The sequence below is a fragment of the Colletotrichum godetiae genome (assembly GCF_030913485.1).
Source record: "Colletotrichum godetiae strain CBS 193.32 chromosome Unknown BDP55scaffold_73, whole genome shotgun sequence".
Lineage (NCBI taxonomy): Eukaryota > Fungi > Ascomycota > Sordariomycetes > Glomerellales > Glomerellaceae > Colletotrichum > Colletotrichum godetiae.
Genome location: NW_026851321.1, coordinates 82,768 through 108,706, shown reverse-complemented (window position 1 = coordinate 108,706; position 25,939 = coordinate 82,768). Strand labels below are relative to the sequence as shown.

Sequence of the window (25,939 nt, the reverse complement as noted above, 5' to 3'; positions counted from 1 at the left end):
TTTCTGTCTATTCAAAAGTCTAGAGAGAGAGAGAGACAGAAATAGAGGGCGCTATTCAAGACGCGAAGAAGGGGGAAACACGATCATCATTCATCGTCACCGTGGTGCTGAATTCCCTCTTCAGGCGTGGCTTGGACTTTTCACCCACTTTCTGAGCCCAAGGCCAGGAAGGAAAGAAAAGGTACATTTACCTCGCAGGCTCCCGGGCAATCTTAGCATTCGTCGCTCTCGGCTTTCCCGACCTAGGGAACCTCCCACTCTGCCACCCTCTCTCCACCACTCATCCACTCACTCTCACTCTCAGTCCCACTCTCACACAGGCTACTTTTGCTCATTTACACACCCCACTCAGTTCACTCTTCCTGGCTCTCTCTCACACATTATCTCATTCTCAGTCTCAACTCTCACACCTCACACCTCACACCTCACACAGTCGCACACCCCCCTCCCTGGTCACTCTCACTCCCACTCCCACTCACTCTCAGTCTCCTTCACTCTCATCCCAGCCAGAGGGGACCCCTCCCAAAGGCCACACTCAAGGTGACAGAGCGCTAAAAGGCACCTCACATCCGGCAGCCGCTGGCCCTGAGAGCTCAGCTGAAGCGCCCAAGAACTCTCCCCCCAAGTACCAAATCTCAACATTTCGCCCCGTCGACCCGCGCGAAACTTAAGGTGCCTTACTCGCCCGCCCGACGCCCAGGGACCCGACCTATAATCTCCCTCCTCTGCCCAACTTTCCTGCTCTCGGATTGTTTCTCTCTAAATCCCACGACAGCCTCCTTCTACCTCATAACCTCACCCTCCTCCTCTTCCTTTCTTCTTCATTTCCTCTTCCTCCTTCTTCGTCCCTACTATTACGACTGCTCTTCTTCCTCGTCTTCATCCTTGACGGGGCAACAAGCTTCCATCCCATCTTGACGTTGGATCACACCCCCCCACGAAAAAAAACACCACCTATCCTGAGGACGACGACACCAACCGCAGGACATAGCCTGCCTCGCAACCTCACATCAACCGCGGTCATGCTGGACCCGTCGGCGAGCCGGCGATACCAGCCGATGGACTCGTCTACAGTCTACTCCCACTCCCGCACCCGCACGACGTCCTCGAATACATTCCCCATCCAGAGCCCGACGCCGATGCACCTACAGCAGAATGCCATGAACCCACAACAACATAACCGCCGCTCCCCCTCAGTAAACACCTTCAGCACTGCCTCAAGCATTCCCCCACCCGCCGCCTACCGTACCTCGCCCACCACCGACCTGCGTCGCTCAACTTCCTCTCGCTCCGGCGGTGGCAGCCCGCAGCCGACGGGCTACGTCGCTCTTCTCCGCAAGCAAAAGGCCACCGTATGGTGCGACCGCGCTCAGTATGAGGACCCCCGCCTCTTGGCCCAGCAGCGCGCCGCCAAGATGCGCGCCACACTCGAGGTTATCGGCGGACAGCGTACCGCCTCCGGCCTCTCCGCACCGTCTGGCGGCAGGACGAGTACCGGCATCAGTGCTACCGGCAAGGTTGCCGCCAAGATCCGCCACCACGGCAAGCCCGGAGTCGTGGGCTACGCTCCGGGAGAGCACCATGTTGGCGTCGGCGGCGTTCCCATGCGGTTGAGCGCTACCGAGGTCGAGGGCGAGGACAGCGATGACGATGATGCGGCACGCTTGCATCACAGACGGACCGGCAGCAGCGGCCGCAGTAGTACAGCGAGCCGTCGCGGCCCTGGATACCGATCATCCGGCGGTGGACGCAGGTGGAGCCCTGGCGACACGCCCGAGAGGAGCGGCAGCATGGTCGAGGACGTGCCAGAGGACGCTACGCTGGGCGACAACGCGAGTGGCAGGGCCATGACAACTGGCTCCGGAAGCAGCGGCGAGCGAGCTGACAATGTCGGCGAGTTGGGCAACACTGCTGCGGCACGACTGGCGAGCAACTCACTCATGCACTCGACTGTCACCCGCGAGAAGAGCGTCAAGGGTGCCGACGACCTACGCAGGAGGGGCAGCGTCGACGAGCGCACCACCACGCTTACCGGAGGCCGTCTTTACATCGCTAACCCCGATTAAGAGAAGCCACGCTGCCCTCGCGGCCCCGTACATATCTGTAGGGACGAGCCGCCGACTTTCGCAATACGTTACGAGCCCATCGGGATGGGCTTCATCCTCCCCACCACGACGAGAGAAACACGACTCGACATTTCTCCGACTTTCCTACTCTTTCCATGTCATCGGCAACCTGTACGAACGTCTTCTTGAGACATACAAATATGGTCGTTAAGGGGGTTGGGGGTGTTTGGAGATTTCCTTTGCTGTCACAAACTTGCATCACTCGGCGTTTTACTTGAGGATTTTTATTATTATGGGTGGGATGATACCATACAGAGACCATCCCGAGGTGACGCAACCGGCTTACCGGAGTTGCCGGGGAGAGGGATCGAAAATCGAGTCTCCTTGTCAAAGATTTCCCAACACTGTTCCGCTCTACGATCGCTTCCTACGGGCCTATTTCATCTTGTTCCTACTATTTCCTTGGCTCGGGCCCTTAAATTTTCCTAGTTGGCGACGCTCCTCACGAAAACGGACCATTGCGATCTGTTTCCTAATCTGTGGATAAGACATCAAAAGCGAGACAGGAGAGGGGACGACGCTAGCAATATCGAAGACGGTGTTTGGCGGAACGAGGGGAAGACAAATCAAGACGAACTGGTCAGGGAAAAGGGGGCGGAGGATGATACCACGGTTGAGATTGAAGGCCCGGTGAGGATTGTTTGGAATCATGGGCAACGGGGAGGAGAGGAGAGAGAGAGAGGCTGAGACAACCAGAGAAGCTCGAAATGCTCGAATATGAAAAGCCATTCCTGGGCATCGTGATTGAACAACCTTTTTACCCGTATCGAACCTATGCTATGTTGTGAAGCCGTGTGTGTGACCTCTGCTGCCCAGGAACGTAAATTTCGGGAGAATTGGTTGCCGAAAGGTTGATTCAGCCCAGCCAACCAACCTCCTGGGGGGGACAGTCAGAGACATTGTTTGTAGATGTCTCCAAAACTACGTAGAGGATCGTCTTGGCTCGTCGCGGAGAAAGGGAAGCTTTTCAGCCGACCCAGTAATGTGAGATTACCTTAATGCTTCTTCAGCCGCACGCCGTTTTCATTTGCCACAATTCTTTTTTTCCTTGGGGGGTTTTTGGGGGGAACGGTTTAGGCTAACTTTTCCCAAGCATGGCAATCTGTCGAAAACTTCCTTGGACCAACCCATTCCCGCGTGGTTGAAAATGGGAGACGCCAAACCCCATCCTGTAAGATCCGGGGATGGGAGGGTGTTGACTCGAGGCATGTGGTGAGCCGCTTGCAGTGCTACACTACTCACTTTTGGCTACTTGGTTTATCCGTACAGATTACAGATGGAGATACACTTAATTATCTAGGTAGGTACTCTGCCGGCCAAGCATGTCATGTGTTCCAAAGATAGTACACTTTTGTAGATCTAACCTCCTCCTTAGCTTCCCCTTCCTTCGGACTTGACGCCGTCACTCTCACTCTTTCTCTCTCTCTCTCTCCCCCAGTTCAGTCTCTCTCGGCGCTATCTTGTAGGTTCTCAGGTTAGGTAGCATGGGATTGTCATGCTACCATGACATTGGGGACTGTCGCAATGGGCAGGAACTACTGCGACGCTGTCAGTTCGTCTTTGACACATGCGACCTCGTGTTTCGAGGAATCTGACGGTTGACTTGTCCCAAGTTGCCGTATGGCGCCCCCCCTTTCATTCTTTGGGTTCGAACGGGAACCCCGTACTCCAAACTTTGTTTCCAAGGGTCTTTGGTCTGAGTCTTTTCGATGACATGCATTTCCTGGGTTCTCAAGTAAGTTCCTTCTGCACAGATTCCCAAAAGGCCAAAGGGTTTCGAAGCGACACATAGCGGGATATGAGAACCTCTGAAGGCAGTCGATCGCCGACGTCGCCTTCAGGCGCCCAGCAACACCACTGCCACCACCCAATGTTGATCTTCAAGAGACTATATACGAGATACATGCGTAGGCAAGGATTGGGTATCACGCCCAGCGCTCGGGAAACGCGGCGCCGTAAAGTCAACCATTTGAGGAAGTTGAGCGCTGTACAATGTACGGAATACAGATACGCCCTCCATCTGCAGGCCATCCGTCCCTGGCATGAAGTCCTCGCTTCTGCACCTCGTGCAGTCTACCTTTCTCAGGTTGTTTACCTGCATTTTTGTGCGGGTATCGCTGCGAAAGAGAACCACCGCCCCTTGCCGACAAGGCAGGGATTCCTTCCTCGCTGGCGGCAAACAATCATCATCATCATAATCAGGGTCCCTAGTTGACAGAGGGACCTACGCGCAGGGCGGGCGGCGTTGTCGATCACTTCGTGTTTGCCCGCGAAACGGATGAAAAAAAAAGACCCCTAGTTTTTATTCCTTCCCATTTCCCACCTTTTCCTTGGTGATTATCGCTCTTGTCCGTCGTCTCCGTCTGCCCCGATTAATAGTGATAGGCGCAGACAGGCACAGGGTCGCGGGTGGGGAGGCTTGAGCCTTGGCCTCTTGGGTAAGGGCATCGGGGTGAATGGAGTAACATGATGACAGGTGGGAAAGCAGAGGGTGGGAAAAAGGGAAATGGCATCATGATGTAACGTTCTGACTTGGGCCAAGACCGATTGACCCCGAAGGGCGGGTCCCCCTTCCCGGTAAGGTTTGGTTGGATGGCTCTCTTGTCTTCGTCTCTCTCTCGGTGTGGTGCGAGCGAGATGCCAGACCGCAGCTGGAGACCGAGCACTCACCGAAGATGGGGTAGCCAGCAGCCCCACATCCAGAGATGCGGCCCCGTTTATCTCCAGCCACAGGAAGACAGGTGAGGTACAAGCCACAAGGAGACGTACCTTATCCTGGCCTATCCTTATCGAGCTGACTAAGACAAGTCCTGGAAGCGCGTGCAGGTGGGGGCTCTGTTTAAGAGGGTTTGTTAGTGCGCAACTGTCGGGAACATTGAAAGTCGAGTCCTCGACAATCAACCAAACCAAAGGTGCACTCTTTAACATGGAACAATGGGGATAATACTTGTTTTGATACCTGCTCGAGATCAACTGCCATGGTCGTTCATCATGGTCGCTCAACAATAGAAATGCAGTTCTTGGGAGACATCTCTTCTACATCGAGAGTTGTAAAGGCCTTTTAACAAAGTTTCCCCTTAACGCGTCGTCCAATCTCCAGTCTTTCCACTATTAGGCCCAATCTCCCCCCTTCTGCACCGAGAAGGAGCCCTGCCACTCAAGCAATTGGTGACTACCTTATTCGTACCGGCCAAAAGACACGACCCCCCGGCCTCCTCAACGCCAAATTTACGCGTCAGTCGCGTCCCGACGGAACGTCCCCAACCTGTCAACCTCCACTAACGGTCTTTTCCACTTTGCGAGACCGACGACCTACCGCAATTGAGTCTGCAATCGCGGCCCCTTCTCAAGCCAGACGACACCAAATCAATTATTCAAAGTACCTTGCTGTCGTCCCGCCAGCGATTCATTCACTCACCTACCTATTTTCTACATTCGTCTCGGACTGCCCGATCTAGTCAATCTCCCCCACCTTACCAACTGTCACGAACGCAACTTCAGCCTCATTATACACTTTACGCGAACACGATCAACCGACGAGCACTGTCGCGACCCTTGCGACACCCGACACCCGATGCCTCTGTTCGAGATGTCGTCCAATATCCAACGAGAATCAGACATGGAGGCCGGTGGCCTGAAGAGAAGTCATGACGACTTCTCCGGTGACGAGGTCACCATCGAGGATCGCGGCTTGCAGACCGACGTCAAGCACCAGGCCACCGAAGCCGTCGTCCAACCCACCAATAAAGGTAAGAGATAGTTAATATGTCCACATTGTGGCCACAATTTTTGTTCCAACCACCCATCTAACTTCCATAGCCATGTCCCCCGGCCGTGAGATGCCCGCCCGCGACACATCGCCATGCCCAAGCAGCCCAAGCTCTCTAACTGATGCCGGCACCCTCACACCAGAGCGCGGCTCGCCCTCACCCGACCTCACACCTGCAAAGAGCACGAGTCCCCTGAAGCAGTCCACAATCGCCTTCCCCGCTTCATCATCCAACACTTCTGCCTCAAATCTGACTACCTCAACAACCCAACCTACGAAACGGAAGCGCCGGACCGCAGCCGAAAAGGAGGCCGAGGAAAAGGAAAAGGCACAGAAGAAGAAGGAGCGTGAAGAGAAAAAAGAAGCCAAACAGGCCGAGAAAGCAAAGGTCGACGCTGAAAGACAAGTCAAACAGGCCGAAAAGGCAAAGGCCGACGCTGAAAAGCAGGCCAAACAAGATGAGAAGCGTCGCAAGAAGGAGGAGGAGGAACGAAAAGTGCAACAGGAAAAGGAGAAGAAGGAGCGTGCCCAGCCGAAGCTCATGTCCTTTTTCAAGGCACCCGCCACACCCAAGAAGGATGCTGTGGTGCCTATGATGAAGATGGGGAGCCCTTCCAAATCCGCGCTTACTCCAGACACCAAAACACCCGCAGTCAAGGAGGAGTTATCAGAATATGAGAAACGGTTTAAGCCGTTCTTTGTGCAAAGCAGTGTTCGCCTGGCCAAGAGCCCCTTCGAGATGGACGACGAGGCCCACGAGGCCAAGACGAGGATATTGGGAGAATACTTTGATGGGAAGAGGGAGTCAACCCGAGCGGGCAGCTTTGACCCTGTCGAGGTTTTTCAACTTAGCAGTCGTCCTGCTCCGCGAGGCAGAATCTACCCGCCAGTGCGGTTCAGCATTGAAAAGATGCGAAAGCTCACACAGGAAGCAAGCAGCGAGGAGGACAAGAAGGCAATCGCGAAAGACATTGCAGATGCGTTGAGGACGGTCCCCACAAAGTCACTCAAGTTCTATCAGGATGTGCGACCCCCTTACAGAGGCACCGTCACCCTCCGACCCTATCAAGCAGGCAAGACTGGCATGCGACGCCTCGCCCGAAAGCCCACTCGCCGCGACCAACTCCCCGTCAACTACGACCACGACTCGGAAGCCGAATGGGAAAGCGAAGGCGAGGACGTCGACATTGACGACGACGATGACGAGGATCTCGATGCCGACGGCGAAGACATGGACGAGTTCCTCGACGATTCGGAAGACAACGGCCCTGCTCGCTTCGTGAGTGCCAACGGCCTCGAACCTGAGAGCACCGGACTCTGTTGGGAGGATCGCACACGCAAGGGTCCCAATCGTACTGTATACGAACACAGGATGGAATTCATTCTGGGTAAGCTATGTCCCGTCTCCCGATATTATAGCCGCGTTAACGAATGTTTTAAAGAGAGCCTCGAGCACCACCACAGCATCGATCCTTTCTCGACGAAATACTGGGAACCCGAACCGAAGCCCAAGCCTGTCGGCCGCCCGCCCAAAGACAAAGCGGCCAAGGCCCAAGCGACCAAGGACAAGCCGGTCAAGACCCAAGCAGCCAAAGACAAGCCTGCCGCAGACTCGAAGCCGGTCGATGCCTTCAAGGCACTTACATGCGGTGGCACAAAGAGTAGCGTACAGTCGCTGCCGAAGAAGATCTTAGAAAACAACAACCTCGAGGAGCTCAAGAAGGTCATCGAGGCGAATCCCAAGATCGCCAAAGGTGGACTGGTTGACCTCTCTTACGTTGCACTTGCTCACGCCAAAATCTCCCGCAACGACCTGAAGGAAGCCATCGCCATGATTGCAGAAAAGGTCGGCGGTAAAGGGCTTGCCGGCTCCTGGGCTATCAAGTCAGGCTTCGACGTTTGAGAGAGAGAGAGAATCGACATGTTGCGAATATTTGGGCGTATGGAAAAAGGAAGGCGTACTATTCTGATTCGATGAGGATACCTCGGCGGACATGTTTATCCCCACCCACAGTTTCTTGTTCGCCATTGTTGGAGTTTTTTTTTTTTTTTTTTGGGAGTCGTAAGGGTTTAGTTTTTTTCCCGGTCTCTGAGATCGTTGTCGGCTGAAGGAACAAGGCACAGGACTGGTGGATGGAGCCCCCAGCATCTTTTACGAGCCATCCGCAATAGTGGTGGACTCTATTGCATGTACTACATGCCTGTTGCGCCTTTTGGGCGGTTATGATATGATGGCATAAGGGTGGCGTACAGTGATTTATTCTATTCTCTTTCTCGGACGGTATTTTACATGGATGCATAATTGCTCTCTGAATCACCAGTGGCAGCGGCCTCGGTAGGCCTTGGTAGATGGTAGGAAGACAACAGTCACAACATTCTTGTGTCCCCTCGTGCCGTATACGTGTGAAATCAAATCCACATACCGACATGGGAAGATGGATTGTTGGCGAATGACCCGCACCCAGCAAAAAAAAATACCCCGTCGTCGCCTTGCTACGAGGAACGCGGAGGCAGATGCATTTATGGATACATGTACTCTCTAGGGATCCTATTGCCGGAGGATGCAACGACTCGCATGATGGACATTAGGGGTCTCTTGGTTCTGATCGAAGTGCTGGAGGCTAGTAAGAGGCAGGACTTTGAGAACTGGACCAAGCATACACACAAGAGTGCGGTATGGTGTCAAGATGATCGTATCAAACACAATTCGCAAGACAGAGCCGAGTATTCGACGTCTGTCCTGGACGTTTGGCGCTATTCTGATGGGGTGCCGGCTATCTTCAAGAGAAACTCCTTGTGCGGTGGGCAATTGGCGGGCAGTCTCACCTTTTCACTTGTCCAACATGGATGAAATTCGAAGCTGACTGAAGCAGCTTTCCATGACAACAAAGGGAGTTTAATCGTCTTATTTCAGAGCCGCCGCTCTGGGCTCAACAGCTGTCATCTGATGAAGTTCTACTGAAACACACGGTCCCTTTGCAAGAGAACTCGGTCCTTGCCTCGCTGATATTGGCTACTCCAATCTTGAGCAAGGTGTCGACTCGTCAACATTGTCGCAGAATTGTTCTGTTGCCAAAGCCAATTAGACCAACATTCGGATCCCACTTGATTGGAGGGATTTTCAATCTGAGCAGACAGGCTTCCATAATCTGAATGGAAATGTGCCGGGAAATAGAGACAAGTGTCCAAGCTGTCGGGCTCGGGGAGTCGGCAAGCGGCGAAATTGAAGTAGATTGCGCCGGTAGTGTCGGATTGAACAATACGAAAAAGCTTCTCGAAGGAAGCCAGACGAGAGAGTCAGACGAAGGTTCATTCGCCGTGTGGCATGTAGATTGCGTTGGTGCGATTCGGGACTGCGATTCTCGACTCGCGCAGAGCGTAGGTCAGCGTCGAACCCTGCAACTCAGGTTCGTGAAGACAAGACAAGCTTTCTGAGTGAGTGGCTCTCATCTGGGGTACCTGGCTTCTCTGCGCCTACGTTGCCTGCTTTGGTCATGGACAACGCTCTGTAATCACCGTGCCCTCCGTCTTCCAAGCCGATTACCCGGAGAACCTCTGCCATTGACTTTGGGACACTCCACGTGCGTGAGTGATAGCTTACGTCGAGTAAAAGAGGGCACTGGGATTGGAGTTGTCCAAGTTTGCGGAAAAGACTGCTTGAGATATGAGTTCGTCCCATGGCTTCTTCGCCACACTCAATCTAACTCAGGGAAACCTGCACCCACGTCGCGCCAGTGAAAGTTAGTTAGAGGAGTTCATCATAACTTCACAAGATCGTGGACTAGAGACCCTAAGCTGCCAAGCATGCCAAGATATATAAAAGCCCAGCGTGCGCGGGAGCACTAAGGAGTAGACACCAGCTTTCCAACTAAGCCTTTCTTTACAGTCGTTGTCACCATGCAACATCCACTCCTTAGCATTGCATTCCTTGCCTCTCTGGCCTCGGGCTATTGGTTGCCCGAGACACTGGGCAAAGACCAGTTCAAAACTTGCGTCGTACCCAAGTCCAAAGGCGACGACGCCCCGACCATTATTTCGACAGTCAAGTCATGCGGCAGTAACTCCCGCGTAGTCTTCAGCGCCGGCACAGAATACAGTCTCCTCACTCCCTTGAAATTCACCGGCCTCACAAACGTAGAGTTCCAAATCGAGGGCAACCTCACCCTCTCAGACGACCCGGCCGTCGTCTCCGCCGTCGTCAACAACCGCGCCATATACCCAGGCCACTGGATCACCGTCGCCAACAGCAAGGGCGTCACATTCACCGCCACCACCTCCCAGGGAGGCGGCTGGATCAACGGCCACGGCGACAAGTGGTGGTCCAGCGCCAACGTCAGCAGCAACAATGGACGCCCGCACATGTTCTCGTTCGGCGTGACGAGCCTGCGGCTCCGGGGGCTCAAGATCCTCAACCCCGTGGCGTGGTGCTTCTCGATGGGCGGACAGGATGTGTACATGACCGACACCGTACTGGACGCGCGCTCCAAGAATGGGTTCCCGTTCAACACGGACGGTATCGACGTTGGCGGTTCCGATGTTGTGATTGATGGGTGGACCAGCTGGAACGGCGACGACATCATCAACGTCTCCCCGCCGGCCGTCAACGTGACCATGCGCAACGTTGTCGGATACGGCACGCACGGAATCTCGGTCTCTTGTGCGTCTGGCTCGGGTAGTGGGTACCTGTTTGAAAATGCAGAGATTCACGACTCGCTGTTGGGAGCTCGCTTCAAGGGCTCCGTGGGCACAACGTGCCAAATTTCGGACGTTACCTGGCGCAACTTCACAATCACAAACACTGCTTACCCCATTCACTTCATCGAGGACTACGTCGATCAAGAGAAGGGGGCTGCCGGAAAGGACGCTTCCCTGGCTGCGTTTGCCAAGAACTTCCACTGGGAGAACATCAAGGCACACACTGGCACGGGTCTCAAGGACGGCAGCTGTACTTCCAGCCCATGCTGGAGTCAGAGTCTGGGTGAGTACTGTAAACCCCGACTAAACTAGTCAATGATACATGTAAGGTACGATGAAGTGCTAATACTCAACTCTTATGCTCAGGCGCCTCAACCAAGAAGGGCTTGTACCTTATGTGTAAAGACGCGGCGCATTGTCAGGACTTCACTTTCAAGGATATCACCCTCGTGGCAGCTGTAAGTTCGAAATCAACCACTTGATAGAAGAGAGTCCTTCTTGCTAACAGTACGCAGGATGGAAGTGCAGGTGAGATGGAGTGTGTTGGACTTGAAGGAGCCACTGGTCTCGGCATCCCATGCACCAATGGTACTTTGACCGGGGGTAAGTAGAGGAACATTGAATGGCGCTTGAAGGTGTGTAGTCTTGCACCATTTCGTCGAACGAGACGCGATCAAACTTGATATATACATCATCAAATACTTCAGTGATTCCCAACATCGGTGTCCTGTCTGCCTCCACAACTTACACTTGGGACTGAGGTCACGGTCCATAACTTCAGCGAAGTATACGTCTTCTACCTTACACAGAGTTTGTATCATGGCCTAGCCCCCTCAAACTTTTCAACGATTCATAAATAGGCATCAAGGTGCTGGGCGTGTGAACGTCGGCATCTTAGGTCTGGAAAAGTGACAAAAATTTGAAATTGAAGTAAAGTGTAATCGCCTCATGCGAGATCCGTTTCTCTTCAGACACGTGCAGACACGATACTTTAGTTATGATCATCGAATAGCCATTGAGCTATCTTAGAGCCGTCACCCTGTTTCAATATAGACCCTTGAAGAGAAGGCGATTATACATGAGTCTACTTAGGTATATACACTAAAGCCGGCCCCTAACTCCGTGCTTGCCACGTCCATCATCGTCAACTAAGATTACGTTGTATTTACTTCTTGCACAGGCGATCGGTCTGCTTGATGAGCCAATCCTCCTGGCGGGCAATGTACCAGTCCTCACTACCGACGGCAGTGGGGGCGTAGAAGACGCCCCAGGGGTCAATCTTCTTCTTGAGAGCGTACAGCTTGGCGTAGTTGGAACCGAAGAAGGCCTGGCCAAAGTCGGGCTCCATTACGTCGCCCTCGTTACCGTAGCCACCACCGCCGGGGGTGATGTCGCGAAGACGGCCCATCCAGTCTTGGGTGATGCGGACGTTGGCGGTCTTGATCTCCTCCTGGGTAGCGGTGGAGCTCCAGCCGCCACCGATGATGGCGAACATGAGGGCCTCACGCCAGGCAGGGTTGGCGGAGCTGGCGGTGACGTCTGAGGGGGCGGCGGCGTTGATGTTGTACTGGATGAGCGCGGAGCCCTCGAGGATGATGCCCTTCAGGGTGGCGATGGTCTCGTTGAGAAGGGCAGGGTCCTCCCAGTTGGCCTTGGGGATGAGACGGTTAGCGGTACGGACGGTGTCGGTGCCAACGCTCTCCATGGGGAAGTGGTTCTTCCAGGTGGCGTAGAAGTTGTCGTGCTCAAAGTACTCGGGCTCGACGCTGAAGCCGAGGGCAGCCCACTCGGTGAAGAGAGGCTCAACCATGGCCTTGAAGTCGGTCAGGTTCATGCCGGGAACCAACCAGGGGCGCATGCTCCAGAGGTAGGCACCGTTGCCGGCGGGGAAGAGAGTCGAGTATCCGTACGTCTTCTTGGCGGAGAAGTCGGGGAAGCGGCGCCAGTAAGCCTCCATGGCGGCCCAGAAGACGGTGGAAGAGATGTTCTTCTCGGCGGTGTTGAGGCTCCAGGTAAGACCAGCGAACTGGGTCTTGGGGTAGACTCTGACGGTCATGGAGGTGACGACGCCCCAGGTGGCACCACCGCCACCACGGACAGCCCAGAAGAGCTCGCTGTTGGTCTTGTCATCGGCAGTGATGTGGCGACCGTCGGGAGTGACGATGTCGACGCTGAGGACCTGGTCGGAACCAAGACCGGCGACGGGGCTCATGGGAGAGTGACCACCACCGGCGATGTAGCCACCAGTGACACCGACACTGCGGCACTCGCCGCCAATAGCAGTGTAGCCCTCCTTGTCGGCAGCCTCGTACAGGTCAGAGACCTGGATACCGGCACCGAGCTTGAAGGCGGGACCCTCGTAGCCACCGGCAGACTTGTAGTTCTTGATGAACTTCAGACCCTTGAGGTTGTGGGTCCAGATGGACAGAGAACCGGCACCGGTGTTCTTGCCCAAGAAGTCGTGGCCAGTGTTGCGGACAACGAGACGCAGATTAAGGGTGCGAGCAAAGTTGACCGCAAGCTGGATCTGGGCCACGTTGGTGGCCTTGACGGAGTAAAGGGGGAAGCCACCAATCTCGCAAGTGCGATTGTTGGCGGCGTTTTGAGGCTGGCAGGTAGAGCCCTGGTAGAGAGGGGACATGACCGAAGTAGGGTCCTCATCGCTTTGATATGTTAGTTCGAGGTGCCAGTATTAGTCTGGGCAAGACAACTTACTGAGTGTCGGAGTTGGTCCAGTTGTCGAGAAGGTACTGGCACTTCTCGGCATCGTAGTGCTCACCGGTGTAGCAGGCAGCTCCGAGGGGAACGGTCTTGATGAGGGAGTTGCCAGTCAAGAGGTTGAAGACCTTCCACACGGGCTCGGAAGGGTAGAACAGGTCGCCGGGGAAGAGCTTGCACTTGTTATTGGGCTCAGTGCGCTTCTCAATGTTCTGGGCGTCAGCGAAGGTAAAGAGCGAAATGTTGCTGAGCTCGAGCTGGGTGAGGTTGGCCAGCACGGCATCAGTCAACTGGATGGTCTCCTCGGGGATGTCTGCCTCGGGGAACTCCTCGGCGGCGGGGGCAACAGTGGCTGCGGTGGCATCTGCACAATGTGGTCAGCATGGATGGTGATGAAATCGCCAGGCCGGGGGAGGAGGTTGCTTACCGACAGTCTCACCGTCGACGACGAGCTTCTGGGCCCCGACGAAGTTGGCCAGCGGCATGGCCGCGGCGAGCAGCAGAGCTCTTCCGAGAGAAGGCATCTTGACAAGAAGGGAGATCTGCTTGTCGAAGAGGATTAAAGATCCTTGCAAGTTGGGTGCAAGTGGGATGAAGAGAAGGACAAGAAAGAGAGTTCACGATGGACGTGCTCCTCATCTGTAGATATATACGTGCAAGATCATCAACGGCCTCGGACCATTCCTGTCAGTTCTCTCCCCCCCCCCCCCCCCCCCCCCCCCCCCACACGTGGCTAAATGCAACATTTGCAAGCTATTGGTTATCAGCCGCATGATGCCTCCCAGGTTGCCGGGATCCACGTTATCGCCACGAGGAATATGGCCTTGGCTACCCGATGTGCATCTTATGTCCGCACAGGCAAAATGAAGACTCCATCGCCAGGAGTTGCTATCAAAGAAGCGGCACCTGGAGAGACCAGAGAGCAGGATGATCATCCTCGAGGGACGGTTTCCCACCCCCAGCCGAGCCGATGGAGAATGGGATTTCTGCTTCCTTGGGGCTTCGCAATGGCCTAGCAAGGATGCCTGCATACGAAGACTTGGCAGGCCAGGGTTTGGGCGAAATTAATTACTGTCTAGCCCCCAAGTTACCCCCAACGTGTTCCCAGCAAACCGCCGTTTCCGTCGACTCACAACGGCATATTCACGGCACTCGCGGCAGTTTGCTGCGGGTTGGTCCAATAGCGGTACCTGGAGCCGCGCTGTAGAAGTTGTGCTTTATTTTGCGGAGGTCAGCCTTTTTTCAACGTCTGTGGTCGGTTTGGGTATGGGACGAAACTAGCACACACAACTCCAACTCCCAGAATTGCAAAATCGCCAACACTATCAGAGCTCCTCCCGCAACTGCAAGTAGCAGCCGAAAGTCCAGTGTCGGAGCGAAATTCTCGGACTCTTCAGTGGCATTGGCTGTCTATTGGCCCCTCCTCGGGGCACAATGTCCCGCCGGTCCTGCATCATCTCAGGGGCACTAGCTTATTCCCTTGCCACTTGCCAAGCCGCCTATTTTGACACCCACGTCAAAGAGAAGTCGGCAACGCAGGGAAGTTTTTTTGAACCTGGAAGCGAGTGTTCTGGGGCTTCTTATCGTTCTAGAATGCACTTGTGAAGTCAAAATCACGCACTGAGGGCCCCTCATCGATACCAAGACTTTCGGGATAGACCCGATCAGAGTAATATCGTCAACAACCGTGCGCTCTAGACAACGACTCGAACACTTCTTTTAGCCATGAGCAGCCCAAATGAGTCTTACGGGACCCAACGGTGACCACACCGACTGCCCACCGGCCGTTTGGAAAGTCTGCGCCGCTCAAGGCAGTCGAACGGGTGGGAACTCGGAGGATTTGTGCGCCGCCGGTCTGCTTTCTTCAACGGAACGCCACGGCTGCTAGTCAGGCTCGGCGTAGCTAGGTTTCGTCTTCCTGTTCTTTGTAGAAAAACACACCCCAACCGTAGTCGTACGCATAGCTCCAGTGTCTGACTCTCTGTCACCTTTAAACTCTGTTGGTTCAGCTTGGGAATTGGTTGGTCGAACTTGGCCCTTTTGTCTGCCCTCTCTTCATCTCAAACCACTCTGAGTAACTTTCTGAACCCTGCCCACTGCAGATTTCGGATCCCGCCAGACAATGCGTGTCTTGGAGTGTGCTGGCAAACCTCATTGGCCCGGGGAAGTGAGGCGCTCTGCATAACAAGCGAATATGGGGAATGGAAGGGCGATCCTTTTTGATCAGAGATGATGAAGGGAGAGACCGAAGAGGGGATCCTTCCGCGGGTCAGCCGAAAACTTTGACTTGCTCAGCTCCTCCGGGCGGCAGGCTTTTGGATCCGTGTGTCGAGATCTGCCATTTGTTGCAGGTTGGCTAATATAGAGGAAGGTCGTATTTCGTCTTGGTGCTATTAATCCGCACGAAACGAGAAAGTCTTGGGCAGCAAAAAGATTTCGGTATAGAATATTAAAAGATTTCCCATTTCTCATAAGGCTGCGATGGAACCTGGTAGTTCTTCTCCGGATTTCCTCTTTCGCTGGTGATCTTAGTCCCAGTCGCTCCGTCCCGGCTGCCGCAAACCTTCAGTCCCAGTCCTTTGCAAGCTCTTGCAACTACTCCGTAATCGACCTTTCCGAAGCCGACACCGTCACAGATCTGGCCGAGATGCCATTTCATCTGCTACCTCGAGGCTCGCCGCCGCATCCCGATGTTTTAACGATACCCACACCTCCACTTCAAGAGACTGCAATTATAATCGTCTTCTTCTTCCCAGCCCTATCGATCTGCACATTTGGCCTGCGAGCATATGGTCGGATAAGTACTCGTCAATGGGGACTAGGTAAGGTGTCAGCATGACTGTGTTGTTGCTTGGGGCTTACAATAAACAATTAGATGACTGGCTTTGCGGCCTAGCCCTGGTATGAGCCTTACTCTTTGTTTTCTCGAGTGTCATATAGGGATGTGGGCCGGAGCTAATAGCTGAGCAGCTTTTTGCAGTCTTAATGACACCTCCTCTGTTTATGTGTAAGTGGCATCAGAATCCAGGAATTTTCGCCTGACCAGTAAGCTGACAATATCGAAACTTAGTTATCAAGCTCAATTATTTCGGATGGAGAGCTGAAAATGTCCCCAAGGATTTAGACAACAAGGCCGGGCTGTGGTGGAACTTCTTGGTACAGATGGCCTATAATCCAGTTCTCGCTTTGGTCAAGGCATCGGTATTGGTATTTCTACTCCGACTAGGTGGCCAAAAGCGAGGCGTTCGAACTGCCATTATCGGATTGAACATCTTCAACGCCTGTCACGCCGTCGCCGTGTTCTTTACCGCCTTGTTCCAGTGCCTACCGATGGAAGCCAACTGGGACTTCTCTCTGCGAGGCCAACCAGGAACAAAGTGCGTCGACAACTCGTTCCACGTCATTGCATCTTGTATAACGATTGTCTCGGACGTGCTGGTACTCGCTTTGCCTTTTTGGATATTTCTTGGGCTTAAGATGCCATTGGCGGCAAAAATGGCAGTCATTGGGGTTTTCCTAATGGGTCTTGTGTAAGTGACTGAATAAGAATAACCTTGGACAAAGCTAATCGAGTTCGGATCAATAGAGTTACGGTTGTTGCAGTCATCCGAGTCATCCAGATTTACAAGCTATTCTTCGTCCCATCACCTCCAGGAACCGATCATTTTCACAACATTGGCCTCGTGAGCTCTACCATCGAGGTTAATCTGGCTATTTTTTGCGCCTGTATTCCTGCATTGCGGCCTTTGTTCCGCCGATGGATGCCGAAGCTGTTTGGTGGCACGACCAAGAAGACTACCGGGAAAGGATACTACGGGAAATACGCCACTGGCTCGTTACGAAACCCAACAGGTATACAAGAGGGCAACGATATTACGCTCAAGGAGATGCGCTCACGCGCGCACTGCACGGAAATACGCAGTGTTTCCCCATCAGGTTCTGAAGAGGAAATCATGACATACAACGGAATCGTCAGAACAACAAACGTCAACGTCCAGTACGAATCAAATACCAGCGTAAACGACATGGAATCTCGTCACTCGAGCGAATACAAAACGGCCGATAAGCCAACGAAGGGGGCAGCTTTCTAAGCTGAAGAAGATGCTTGACACTTTAATCGGTGTTCTTGGGCGTTGTGGATCGCGGGACATCCCGCCGGGGTTTCAATAATACAACTTTTTGGATCTGCCGGGTGCGGGCAAGGAATGACCAACTAACCCGCACCATGCACATTTGCAGTTCACTGCCATTTTTTTTTTTTTTTTGAGTAACTTGGATACCCTTCTATAATCTCACTTTGGTTTAATGTTGGTTTGCTGAAGACTAAGACGCAATCGATGATCGTGTGATCTTGCCTATCAGTGGACCTGAATCTCTCGGCAGTCTACTTACTCCGCAAGAACTGTCTCTCAGGAATTTGACTGAATCGACTGAACCAGGAAGCGCATTATGAGTTGCCTCTCCCATGCAAAAGAACAAAAATACGGAGCCCAACTCCATTCCATCCCGAGTACAACTCTAATTCTCGATTTCTCAGTGGTTGTTCCTTTGCTATCCTGGGCTTGTTCTTATTAGGTTGAAACTCAACTACATGATGCGGGCTTGGCGTCGGTGCCTGCGAACGCTTAGTGGAGAGATTGTTGCAGGGTCTACGCGTTGTCTCCATTCTTTCCAATCCTTTCATGTGCAGTCAGCGATTTTGTGAAAACTTACAAGTACAAAGTGTATCTGGGTCGCACTCAGCCCGCGCCGGCAGAGCTAGGAGCTACATAGTTCCGGCAGAATGGTTTCCAGCGGCAGTTTCAATATCACTAGATAAGACGTGAAAGAACCAGACTGTCTGAGTTTTGAAGCGTTCTAGGAGCTACTCCGTAGTCCGTACCAAGTCTTCACCTGAATCGTAGTCTTTGGCTTTCCACCTTCCCACAATGGAGAGATTTTCTTCTCGACGAGGAAGACGCGCTTTCGGCCCCATCCCGCCCAACTCAGAGAAAATGAGGCGATGGAGATTCCGCAAGTGAAACTCCTTATGGCAGTGATTGACATGGACATGGGCAAAGGGTCCTTGTTAAGCGTCGGCCCAAGGAATTAGCCAATTTTGACAGGCAATGATAGCTCGCGTCGAGACCTAGGACCCCGACGCTAGAAGAGCCGGCCCCGCTGTGGTCTGACACGACTAGCGGTCCAGAGATCCTAGATCCTGGGATTTAGAGGAGTGGAGTTCCCTGCCTGCCGAATGTTCTTCGGGCTGTCCACTCATTTTCTGCTGCCCAGGTGGGCGGGCGCCGACGTGGGCAGACGCTCGGTGCCATTAGGCCTTTGGGGAAAGAAGGGATACTACGACGGGGTCGACGGAGACCAAGTTAATCTTAACCTTGTTCAGACGAACTACTCGACAGGTTGGCCGTGATGCTTCGAGCGCCCGCATTGCGTGGTTGCATGAACTGCTGAAACCTGCCTGTACTAACACGACCAAACGTCCGGAAGCCTATTGGGCCTCCTCTCAAGCAGCCAGCCAAAGAGACAAAGAGAACAGTATGCGTAGTCGGTCCCGGCGACCAGCTGCCGAGATTCAAACCTGCAGTTGAGGATCGATAGTCTCCATTATCCGTACAACTTACAAGGTTGCGATGCAGGCCAAGGCCGCTGATCTTTCCCTCTGTTCCCTTCCCACGGATTCTGGGGGATCGGTGCAGACTGCAGAGACCTCGAACTTGACCGCTGAATGGCTTTTGCATTTGCGTTGTCCAGAAGCACAGGACTCAGGGCAGATCAGGACGCGAAGCGAATAGCCTTTGGTTGATCTTTGCTTGGCTTGATCAACGCCTCAAGGGCATTGAACCGAAGCTTTGGTTGGGCGATCCGGGATACATGGGCTTTATTCATCGATTTCCAACTGTAAAGTCTATCCCCACAGATTTGAGATCTAGCACCGCCAGGACTGGTAGAACTCAAGAGCTTGGAGTCGCGTTTGTTGATGGATCCCCAATTACCTTCCCGCGAGCGAGATAGAGAATTTCTGCATGTTCCAACTTGCCATGATTTAGCAAACATAGACTGGTAGTTTATGATTTACGGGGCTGGTAGGGCAAGCGAGCCTACGGGTATTAGGCGTGGCATCCATGATACATGCCGTGCACGATATTTTACGGTAGGTGGGTATTCTACAGTCACATCGGTATTGTATCTATTTTGACGATCGACTTCACGAAATGTCCCAGCAAAGTCTACATGTGTTCCACTTCTACAGAAGTAGTCCAATGTTGGCAAATCCAGGCACCAAACATACATGTACTTCTGCATACGGATTTCAGATGTGTTCGTGTGCCATACAAAAAGCATGTTGTCTTTAGTCTCTAGCGCAATCACCTCCACACGGGCTTCACTGTTATGTGTTCTTATCATGAGGCAGGAGATTTATTGGAAGCAAACGAGATGCCAGGAACTGTCTCACTCGTACTTGAGCCAAACAGATGGCGTGCCTGCTACATTGAGTATCCTGTCTAGGTGAACGTTTTTGGACTTATCCGTTTTCTCAATGATCACTGCATACCACCTTGTTGGTCAAGACATGGATGAAAGACCCGCAAACGCAGAATAGCCATCAGTCAAGATTATTTATCTGGTGGATGTTACTTGTGTGGCGCCTCGATGTCCTCCGGATACAGGCAAGCTCAACCGCCACATTCCTCTCAATCAGTGTTGACTGATGTTCCCGCGGCACCACCGAAAGCTACCGAGCTCACACATTCCTGTGGTATTTGGTTGATGGTTTCATGTCGACCAAATACTAAGTCTAGAGCCTAAGCTACGTGGAAAGGGAAGCATGGAAGGCTTAAGAAGACCGGGTTCCTCCTAAGGGGAATAGCGACAAAGCTTCACAACATTGTCAATTACTTTCCTTATGCACAATGCGTTCTTTTGCTTTGGTGTCAACTTTGCTCACTGCTCTTGCAGCAGTTTCTACTGGATCATTTCTATCTCCTCGAAGAGAATTATCACTATGTCTCTGTGAAGACGAAGCCTGGGATATTACCAGGCAGTGGCTCGGCATCTTCTCAACCCCCGGCGTTTCTAGCAAGGCGGAGCTGGCCACAATCGTTTCTCAAAACCTCACAAGCTACGACGACACGTTCGGTTCTCCAACTATCGGTATTGATCAACTCTGGGCCGCCCTTACAGCAGGCGGCAACGCCACAACAGCCAACGTGACGCAGGCGCCCAACTTTCTGCTTCATACTTGCGACCAAATTGCGTACAACTGGCAGTACACAGCCGTGACAACTGGCTACAACTCGTGAGTCTGGTGCTCTTGCTTAGTTGTGGGTATAGACTGCTGATATAGCTTCAAGAACGGTACCGGTGGGAACTCCAGTTACTTTTACCGGGAATGATATTATACGAGTGGATCTGGCGACCAGGCTGGTGTCGAACGCCACGTCTGCTGGCAACTGGATTCTGCTCGCTCGCCAACTGGGAGATTCATGTAATGTTTGATGAAGTTCCTTTCATCGGCCTGAGAGAACTCTCCATTTCTGTCAAACAACCCTCCCATGTTCCGAGAGACTGATTTTGTTTTCGTCGCGCTTGATGCTTGAAATTCAAGTAATCTTGCAAAACGACAAACCTTTCATCTTATTAAGATAAGATAAGAACCGGGCCTGATTGTCCGAAATATGTATGAATTTCGTGAATGGAAACTGTCCTAGCGTTCCTAAGGGTGATGTTGTCCACTGGTACTGAATGAATGGTGAGTGCCTTGATTCACCGACACTGACTTTCCGAGGCGTAAATAAAGTGAGTATAAAGACATAACGCACGACCGAACTCAACGGTCACAACAAAAAGCACAATTTCTTCAAATCCGATGGCAACAATGAGCGTATGGCTACCCGATTACCCCGGCCTGGGCCACAGAAACGATGACACTTCTTATCGTCCTCCTCAACAGCAAGAACCCGACGACCCACCTCCTGCTTATGCAGAAATTCAGACCTTCTCAGCCCGAGATGCACCCCGGGAACCGCCGATTATAGAATCGGTGACGTTCGGCGTGACAACATGGCCGGATAGCATAGCACCATATATGGTTCTCAACACGCACCAGCCTTCAAACCCAGAAAAGAAGAGAATGGACATGGTCTACAAGATTCGCTACGGCACTAATACTTACGATTTCATCCTCTACTGGTACCCGCCTCCAATCTTAGGCCTTCCGGTTAATCGCGTCAGACGGGCAGAGCAGAAATATCTGGAGCACTTTGAAAACTTGTGGATGGGGTCTCGGACCCCTGAGACGTCTCCCTCCTTCTTTCCAATGCTAAGGCAGCTTGACGAGGCCATTCTCCACAGCATGTGTGTACAGAAAGTTCACTTGGAACAGTCAGGTAGGCACGGACCTTGGAGGTGCCAGATTGTCGATGAATATGAAGACCTGGATAACTCACTGCATGCGATGGTGTGGGCCGAGGGATGGGCTGACCATCGTCACCCTGAGGTTCTGGCGGTTGCAGTATGTAATGGGTCTGATGTGCAAGTCATCCACGAGGATCGACCGAGTCAATGAGGCCAATTGATTGTAGGTGGGGGAAAACAAAGCTACTACTGGTAGTGAATCAAAGTCTAGCTCACTAGCAGGGACAGCAAGGTCCAATGTGATAAAGCGGCAGAGAGTTCCTTAGATCTTGATACTTCAAGACCCAAAGATCCCAGATAATGTACATGTAAGTTGGCACCGTTGCGCGGTGAAAGTTGAGACATGAGCGATTTTGTGAGAAGATTGTTTGTATGTACATATATTTGTTAAACCAAAACGCCATGAACGCTGAATATGCTACTTGATGTGATGCTCTTCTCATTACCTGATCAGACTAGCCCATGCCCACTTGATCTCAAACCTCCAACTCCCTGCAGAGCGCCTCAGAAGATGGGCGAGTCAGTCTCATCTACGATCTGAACTTTGATGCTGCCGTTTCTGTAGTCGGACGCGAGCGTAAGGGCGTCGACGGCCTTCTCGAGAGGGAAAGTGTGAGAGATTAGGCTCTTGAGGTCAAGAATGCCACTGCTCAGACAGGCGATGCCCGCGGGCCACGTATCGCGGTATCTGTTGATGAACTCGAGCTTGATCTGGAGAGGTTTGTTGTCAGTGAATGTCCGCTGCGAACATTGGCGTGCATATGCTCACCTCTGCAAGAGAAATATGCATGAACGGCAAGTTATTCATTATCTCTCTTCCAACACCAATAACCATAACGGTACCACCGCGACGAACAGTGAAAGCGGCAGTGCAGATACTGCTCTCGACACCCGTGCACTCAAGCACCGTCCTGGGCGCGCTATACTCGTCGTCGCCGAACAACTTGCGTATAGCCTTGCCGTTGCCCTCATTGCCGAGCGCCGGGTCAATCTTGTACGTGATGACGCTAGGGACCAACGTCTTGGCGAAGGCGAGACGGGAGGGCTCGATATCGGTGATGACGAGCGGGTGAGCGCCCGAGGCTCGCGCCGCGGCGAGAGTGACGAGGCCGATGGGGCCTGCACCGCATACGACGGCGCCGACGCCGAGGGAGAGGCCTGCGGTGCGGATGCCGTGCATGCCGACGCTCAGGGGTTCGAGGAGGGCGCCTTCGGCGTAGGAGATGTTGTCGGGAAGTCTGTTTAGCCAAAACGTTAGTCACATGTTCTACCATCAACAGAGATGCATGTTAGATCTCATTGCGTGGATAGCTTGACTTACTTGTGAAGCCACTTGGCCGGGTGGCACTTGTACCGCTGAATCGTGCCGTGGTATGGGTAAACTCCAGAGAACTGAACATCTTCGCAGAGGTTGTAGCGTCCGTCAACGCAGAGAAAGCAGTCGCCGCAGGGCACGCCTGGCTCGATCGCGACGCGGTCGCCCGCCTCCAGGTTCTTGACGCCCTCGCCGACGCGGATGACGACCCCGGCTGCCTCGTGGCCGATGATGCAATCTCCTTCGAACACAAGCGTTCCGATGCGGCCCGTCTTCCAGAAGTGGATGTCGGATCTGCGGAGTGATTTCAAAGGTCAGCTCTTGCCTTCGTGTTTATTTCGCAAAGTGAAGTTGAGCTCTGGCCGAACCAAGGAGGGCCGCCGTTCGACTTATGAGGACGAGGCTAGGAAGACTTACCCGCACACGCCAGTAGCCTTGACGTGGACCAATGCCTCTCCCGCCTTTGGTGCGAGAACGGGTGCTTCCTCTGCCTTGAGCTGGTGATCGGCCGTGACCACCAGCGAAGGGTTTGGTAGTGGCGCCTGGATGGTTTCTTGCTCCGTGCTGACGAGGGGAGTGTGGTGATGGTGGTGGTGCTGCTTTAACTCTGTCACGACGACGACGCCATTGGCTTTCGCGGGGGCAACGCCATTGACTGGCGCCTCCGGTGATATCGTGGTGGCGACCATGTTGAAGGTGAACGGCGTTTGGGAATAGTTCGAGACGGAGATGGCAGTGACTTGGAGAAATGGCCGCGTTTTCGAGTCGACAGGCACCTGTCAGCAAAGCAGTAACAATGTACTTGGGATCAACACGGCATGCGGAAGGAAAGAAACGAAATGTTCAAGGACCGTCGCTGGAAGAAACGTGTTATGGAAGAGGGAGGAAACAGCTGGGCATTCCGATCTGACAGGATTCGTCGAGGAAGCGCTCCTATCCTATAGTCCGCCATGCGTCCCGTCCCGTCAAACAATTACTATTTTTTCATCGTCGTGTGATACCCCCTCCGCCGGTAGCAACGTCCGAATTTCCAACAGCTCGACATAGCTAAGGGTCTCGGCAACATGCGGGGAACAGACCGAGCGACTATGAATTCCTCTTCTGTCGAGTCATTGCCCGATTAAGAAGTTTTAACCACCCGCGGCAGTTCTAGATCGCTGCGCCGGGGAACATGCCGGCTGTGCGTCCAGTTCGTGTAGTTCGTCGAGATGATTGGACCCGGATTCCGGGAGGCGGTCCATCTTGTCATCCCCGAAGCCGCCGAGTTCCGAGCCGTCATCGATGCGGGCACATTTAGTTGGGGGAAGTGAGTATGATCACCTCGAAGCAATCGCGTAAGTTTCAGAGGCAAATATGACTACCGTTTTGGTGCGTATAGATATCACCCAGTCACAGACGCATTCAAGACGAATGAGGTCGCGATGGTTGGGAAATTTGTTTCATTAATTCGTAGCAGGTTCCGAGACCACCAATTCTATCCAAGCCTTTTTTTCTTAAATCCAGGTCTCTATAATTCCGTGGCTATTGATGACACTCTGCTTAAGCAAAGATGCGCAGAGGGCGCTGGGGCAGGTAGAAACCAGGGTCGTTGAAGCGAAGACCACGGTCAAGGTCAGAGATGGACTCGATCTCCTCAGCCGTCAAATCAAAACCGTTGACCTCGAGGTTCTGCTTCAGACGGTGCTGGCTGTTGCTCTTGGGAATGACAGCAACGCCGCGCTGCGTAGCCCAGCGCAGCAGGACCTGCGCGGGGGTAACCTTGTACTTGTCCGCAATCGCCTTAACAGCGTCGACCTCGAAGAGGCCCTGGGCGCCGGTTGCGCGCTTGTTGGAGATCTCGAGGAAGGACTGGGGGCCAAAGGAGGAGTAGGCCGTTACGGCGATCTTGTTCTCCTGGGCCATGGAGATGAGGTCGGGCTGGACGAGGTAAGGGTGGTGCTCGATCTGCAGGGCGGAGATGGGGTGGCGGGCGTAGGACTGGATGTCGTAGAGGGACTGGGCCTGGAAGTTGGAGACGCCGATGGACTTTGCGATGCCCTCGTCTGCGATCTGCTCCATGCACTCCCAGGTCTCGCGGATGGGGACGTTGTCGGGCTCGACAATGGTCTGCGCGGAGTCCATCCACCAGCACTTTTGTGCCTCAAAGTCAGCAAACCGTTGATTGAAGATGGGAGAATCCTGGACTACATAGAGAAACTTACCGGGTACTCGAGCTTGGAGGGTTCAATGTACTTGAGAGCAACGGGGAAGTGAATGAGGAATAGGTCAATGTAGCCCAGGCCCCAGGTCTCGTTTTGCTTCTTCGCCATGGCGACGGCATGCTCCTTGCGGTGGTAGTTGTTCCACAGCTTGGTGGTGATGAAGATGTCCTCACGCTTCACCAGGCCATCGGCGATAGCGCGGCGGACACCCTCGCCAGCCTCCTTCTCATTCTGATAGTCGTAAGCGCCATCGAAGAGGCGGTAACCGGTCTTGATAGCCTGTTGGAAGACATTCACGGGTTAGAGAACATGGCTAACTGGGTGTAGAGTTGAGTGCTTGGGTGAAACTGACGTTGTAGACAGTGTCGGCGCAGGTCTCGCGGGGAACCTTCCACAGACCGAAGCCCACGAGGGGCATCTCACGGCCGGAAGCGAGAGTGATGGTGTCCTTGCCCATTGTGAAGATTTTGAAAAGGGGGTATAGATACTAGAGTAACAGGGAGAGGAATTGGGTGATGTATGAGATGAGTTTGTTCTGGAATGACGAGCTTTGAGTTCTAATATTCTCTATCACAAGATTCTGCTTTTTTTTTCCTTTCGCCCAACCCCGCCCTCAGTCTAAAAGCGCACACAACCCCGCCTCTGTCAGTAGAATGCCATCCCTCCCTCCGGCTTGCTTCTGAGAATCATCATGGAGGGG

At 53.3% G+C, this 25,939-nt stretch overlaps 10 protein-coding genes across 10 annotated transcripts; 6 read left to right on the top strand and 4 right to left on the bottom strand.

Annotated features, from left to right (window-relative positions):
• Positions 1-1,058: 1,058 nt before the first annotated feature.
• On the top strand, positions 1,059-2,066 carry BDP55DRAFT_565159 (uncharacterized protein; the record flags this gene model as incomplete). Its single annotated transcript, XM_060570396.1, has 1 exon — positions 1,059-2,066. One exon carries the CDS (start codon positions 1,059-1,061, stop codon positions 2,064-2,066), a length of 1,008 nt encoding a protein of 335 aa, XP_060423232.1.
• A 435-nt stretch (positions 2,067-2,501) lies between these two features.
• Positions 2,502-2,855, bottom strand: BDP55DRAFT_637827 (uncharacterized protein; the record flags this gene model as incomplete). Its single annotated transcript, XM_060573036.1, has 1 exon — positions 2,502-2,855. One exon carries the CDS (start codon positions 2,853-2,855, stop codon positions 2,502-2,504), a length of 354 nt encoding a protein of 117 aa, XP_060423231.1.
• A 2,860-nt stretch (positions 2,856-5,715) lies between these two features.
• BDP55DRAFT_734088 (chromatin assembly factor 1 subunit A-domain-containing protein) lies at positions 5,716-7,798 on the top strand (the record flags this gene model as incomplete). The annotated part of the gene is made up of 3 exons (XM_060580167.1): positions 5,716-5,875; positions 5,946-7,283; positions 7,338-7,798. 3 exons carry the CDS (start codon positions 5,716-5,718, stop codon positions 7,796-7,798), a joined length of 1,959 nt encoding a protein of 652 aa, XP_060423230.1.
• Positions 7,799-9,792: 1,994 nt separating this feature from the next.
• BDP55DRAFT_594119 (exo-polygalacturonase) lies at positions 9,793-11,260 on the top strand (the record flags this gene model as incomplete). The annotated part of the gene is made up of 3 exons (XM_060570962.1): positions 9,793-10,873; positions 10,957-11,048; positions 11,106-11,260. The coding sequence occupies 3 exons, from the start codon at positions 9,793-9,795 to the stop codon at positions 11,199-11,201; spliced, it is 1,269 nt and encodes a 422-aa protein (XP_060423229.1). The 3' UTR covers positions 11,202-11,260.
• Positions 11,261-11,492: 232 nt separating this feature from the next.
• BDP55DRAFT_594118 (uncharacterized protein) lies at positions 11,493-14,002 on the bottom strand. The gene is made up of 3 exons (XM_060570961.1): positions 13,736-14,002; positions 13,306-13,672; positions 11,493-13,253 (listed from the first exon to the last, which is right to left on the bottom strand). The coding sequence occupies exons 1-3, from the start codon at positions 13,830-13,832 to the stop codon at positions 11,756-11,758; spliced, it is 1,962 nt and encodes a 653-aa protein (XP_060423228.1). The 5' UTR covers positions 13,833-14,002; the 3' UTR covers positions 11,493-11,755.
• A 1,953-nt stretch (positions 14,003-15,955) lies between these two features.
• BDP55DRAFT_565121 (uncharacterized protein) lies at positions 15,956-17,399 on the top strand (the record flags this gene model as incomplete). The annotated part of the gene is made up of 4 exons (XM_060570393.1): positions 15,956-16,135; positions 16,264-16,315; positions 16,379-16,838; positions 16,895-17,399. The coding sequence occupies 4 exons, from the start codon at positions 15,956-15,958 to the stop codon at positions 17,397-17,399; spliced, it is 1,197 nt and encodes a 398-aa protein (XP_060423227.1).
• A 2,490-nt stretch (positions 17,400-19,889) lies between these two features.
• Positions 19,890-20,990, top strand: BDP55DRAFT_397201 (uncharacterized protein). Its single transcript, XM_060567250.1, has 2 exons — positions 19,890-20,605; positions 20,661-20,990. Exons 1-2 carry the CDS (start codon positions 20,220-20,222, stop codon positions 20,803-20,805), a joined length of 531 nt encoding a protein of 176 aa, XP_060423226.1. The 5' UTR covers positions 19,890-20,219; the 3' UTR covers positions 20,806-20,990.
• BDP55DRAFT_397208 (uncharacterized protein) lies at positions 20,893-22,050 on the top strand. The gene has a single exon (XM_060567251.1). The coding sequence runs from the start codon at positions 21,176-21,178 to the stop codon at positions 21,872-21,874; it is 699 nt and encodes a 232-aa protein (XP_060423225.1). The 5' UTR covers positions 20,893-21,175; the 3' UTR covers positions 21,875-22,050.
• Positions 22,051-22,227: 177 nt separating this feature from the next.
• On the bottom strand, positions 22,228-23,727 carry BDP55DRAFT_734083 (sorbitol dehydrogenase; the record flags this gene model as incomplete). The annotated part of the gene is made up of 4 exons (XM_060580166.1): positions 22,228-22,434; positions 22,493-22,961; positions 23,045-23,332; positions 23,456-23,727. 4 exons carry the CDS (start codon positions 23,725-23,727, stop codon positions 22,228-22,230), a joined length of 1,236 nt encoding a protein of 411 aa, XP_060423224.1.
• A 738-nt stretch (positions 23,728-24,465) lies between these two features.
• On the bottom strand, positions 24,466-25,842 carry BDP55DRAFT_594107 (aldo/keto reductase). The gene is made up of 3 exons (XM_060570960.1): positions 25,592-25,842; positions 25,240-25,518; positions 24,466-25,168 (listed from the first exon to the last, which is right to left on the bottom strand). Exons 1-3 carry the CDS (start codon positions 25,694-25,696, stop codon positions 24,578-24,580), a joined length of 975 nt encoding a protein of 324 aa, XP_060423223.1. The 5' UTR covers positions 25,697-25,842; the 3' UTR covers positions 24,466-24,577.
• Between the last annotated feature and the right edge of the window lie 97 nt (positions 25,843-25,939).

What these genes read in the sequence shown, in the direction of transcription:
- BDP55DRAFT_594118 (XM_060570961.1), bottom strand. Translation starts at nt 13,832, where the DNA reads ATGCCTTCTCTCGGAAGAGCTCTGCTGCTCGCCGCGGCCATGCCGCTG. An exon ending in CGTCGACGGTGAGACTGTCG is followed by an intron (nt 13,673 to 13,735) that starts GTAAGCAACCTC and finishes CACATTGTGCAG; the next exon opens with ATGCCACCGCAGCCACTGTT. An exon ending in TGGACCAACTCCGACACTCA is followed by an intron (nt 13,254 to 13,305) that starts GTAAGTTGTCTT and finishes AACATATCAAAG; the next exon opens with CGATGAGGACCCTACTTCGG.
- BDP55DRAFT_397201 (XM_060567250.1), top strand. Translation starts at nt 20,220, where the DNA reads ATGCGTTCTTTTGCTTTGGTGTCAACTTTGCTCACTGCTCTTGCAGCA. An exon ending in GTGACAACTGGCTACAACTC is followed by an intron (nt 20,606 to 20,660) that starts GTGAGTCTGGTG and finishes TATAGCTTCAAG; the next exon opens with AACGGTACCGGTGGGAACTC.
- BDP55DRAFT_397208 (XM_060567251.1), top strand. Translation starts at nt 21,176, where the DNA reads ATGGCAACAATGAGCGTATGGCTACCCGATTACCCCGGCCTGGGCCAC.
- BDP55DRAFT_594107 (XM_060570960.1), bottom strand. Translation starts at nt 25,696, where the DNA reads ATGGGCAAGGACACCATCACTCTCGCTTCCGGCCGTGAGATGCCCCTC. An exon ending in GCGCCGACACTGTCTACAAC is followed by an intron (nt 25,519 to 25,591) that starts GTCAGTTTCACC and finishes GTCTTCCAACAG; the next exon opens with GCTATCAAGACCGGTTACCG. An exon ending in CCTCCAAGCTCGAGTACCCG is followed by an intron (nt 25,169 to 25,239) that starts GTAAGTTTCTCT and finishes GAGGCACAAAAG; the next exon opens with TGCTGGTGGATGGACTCCGC.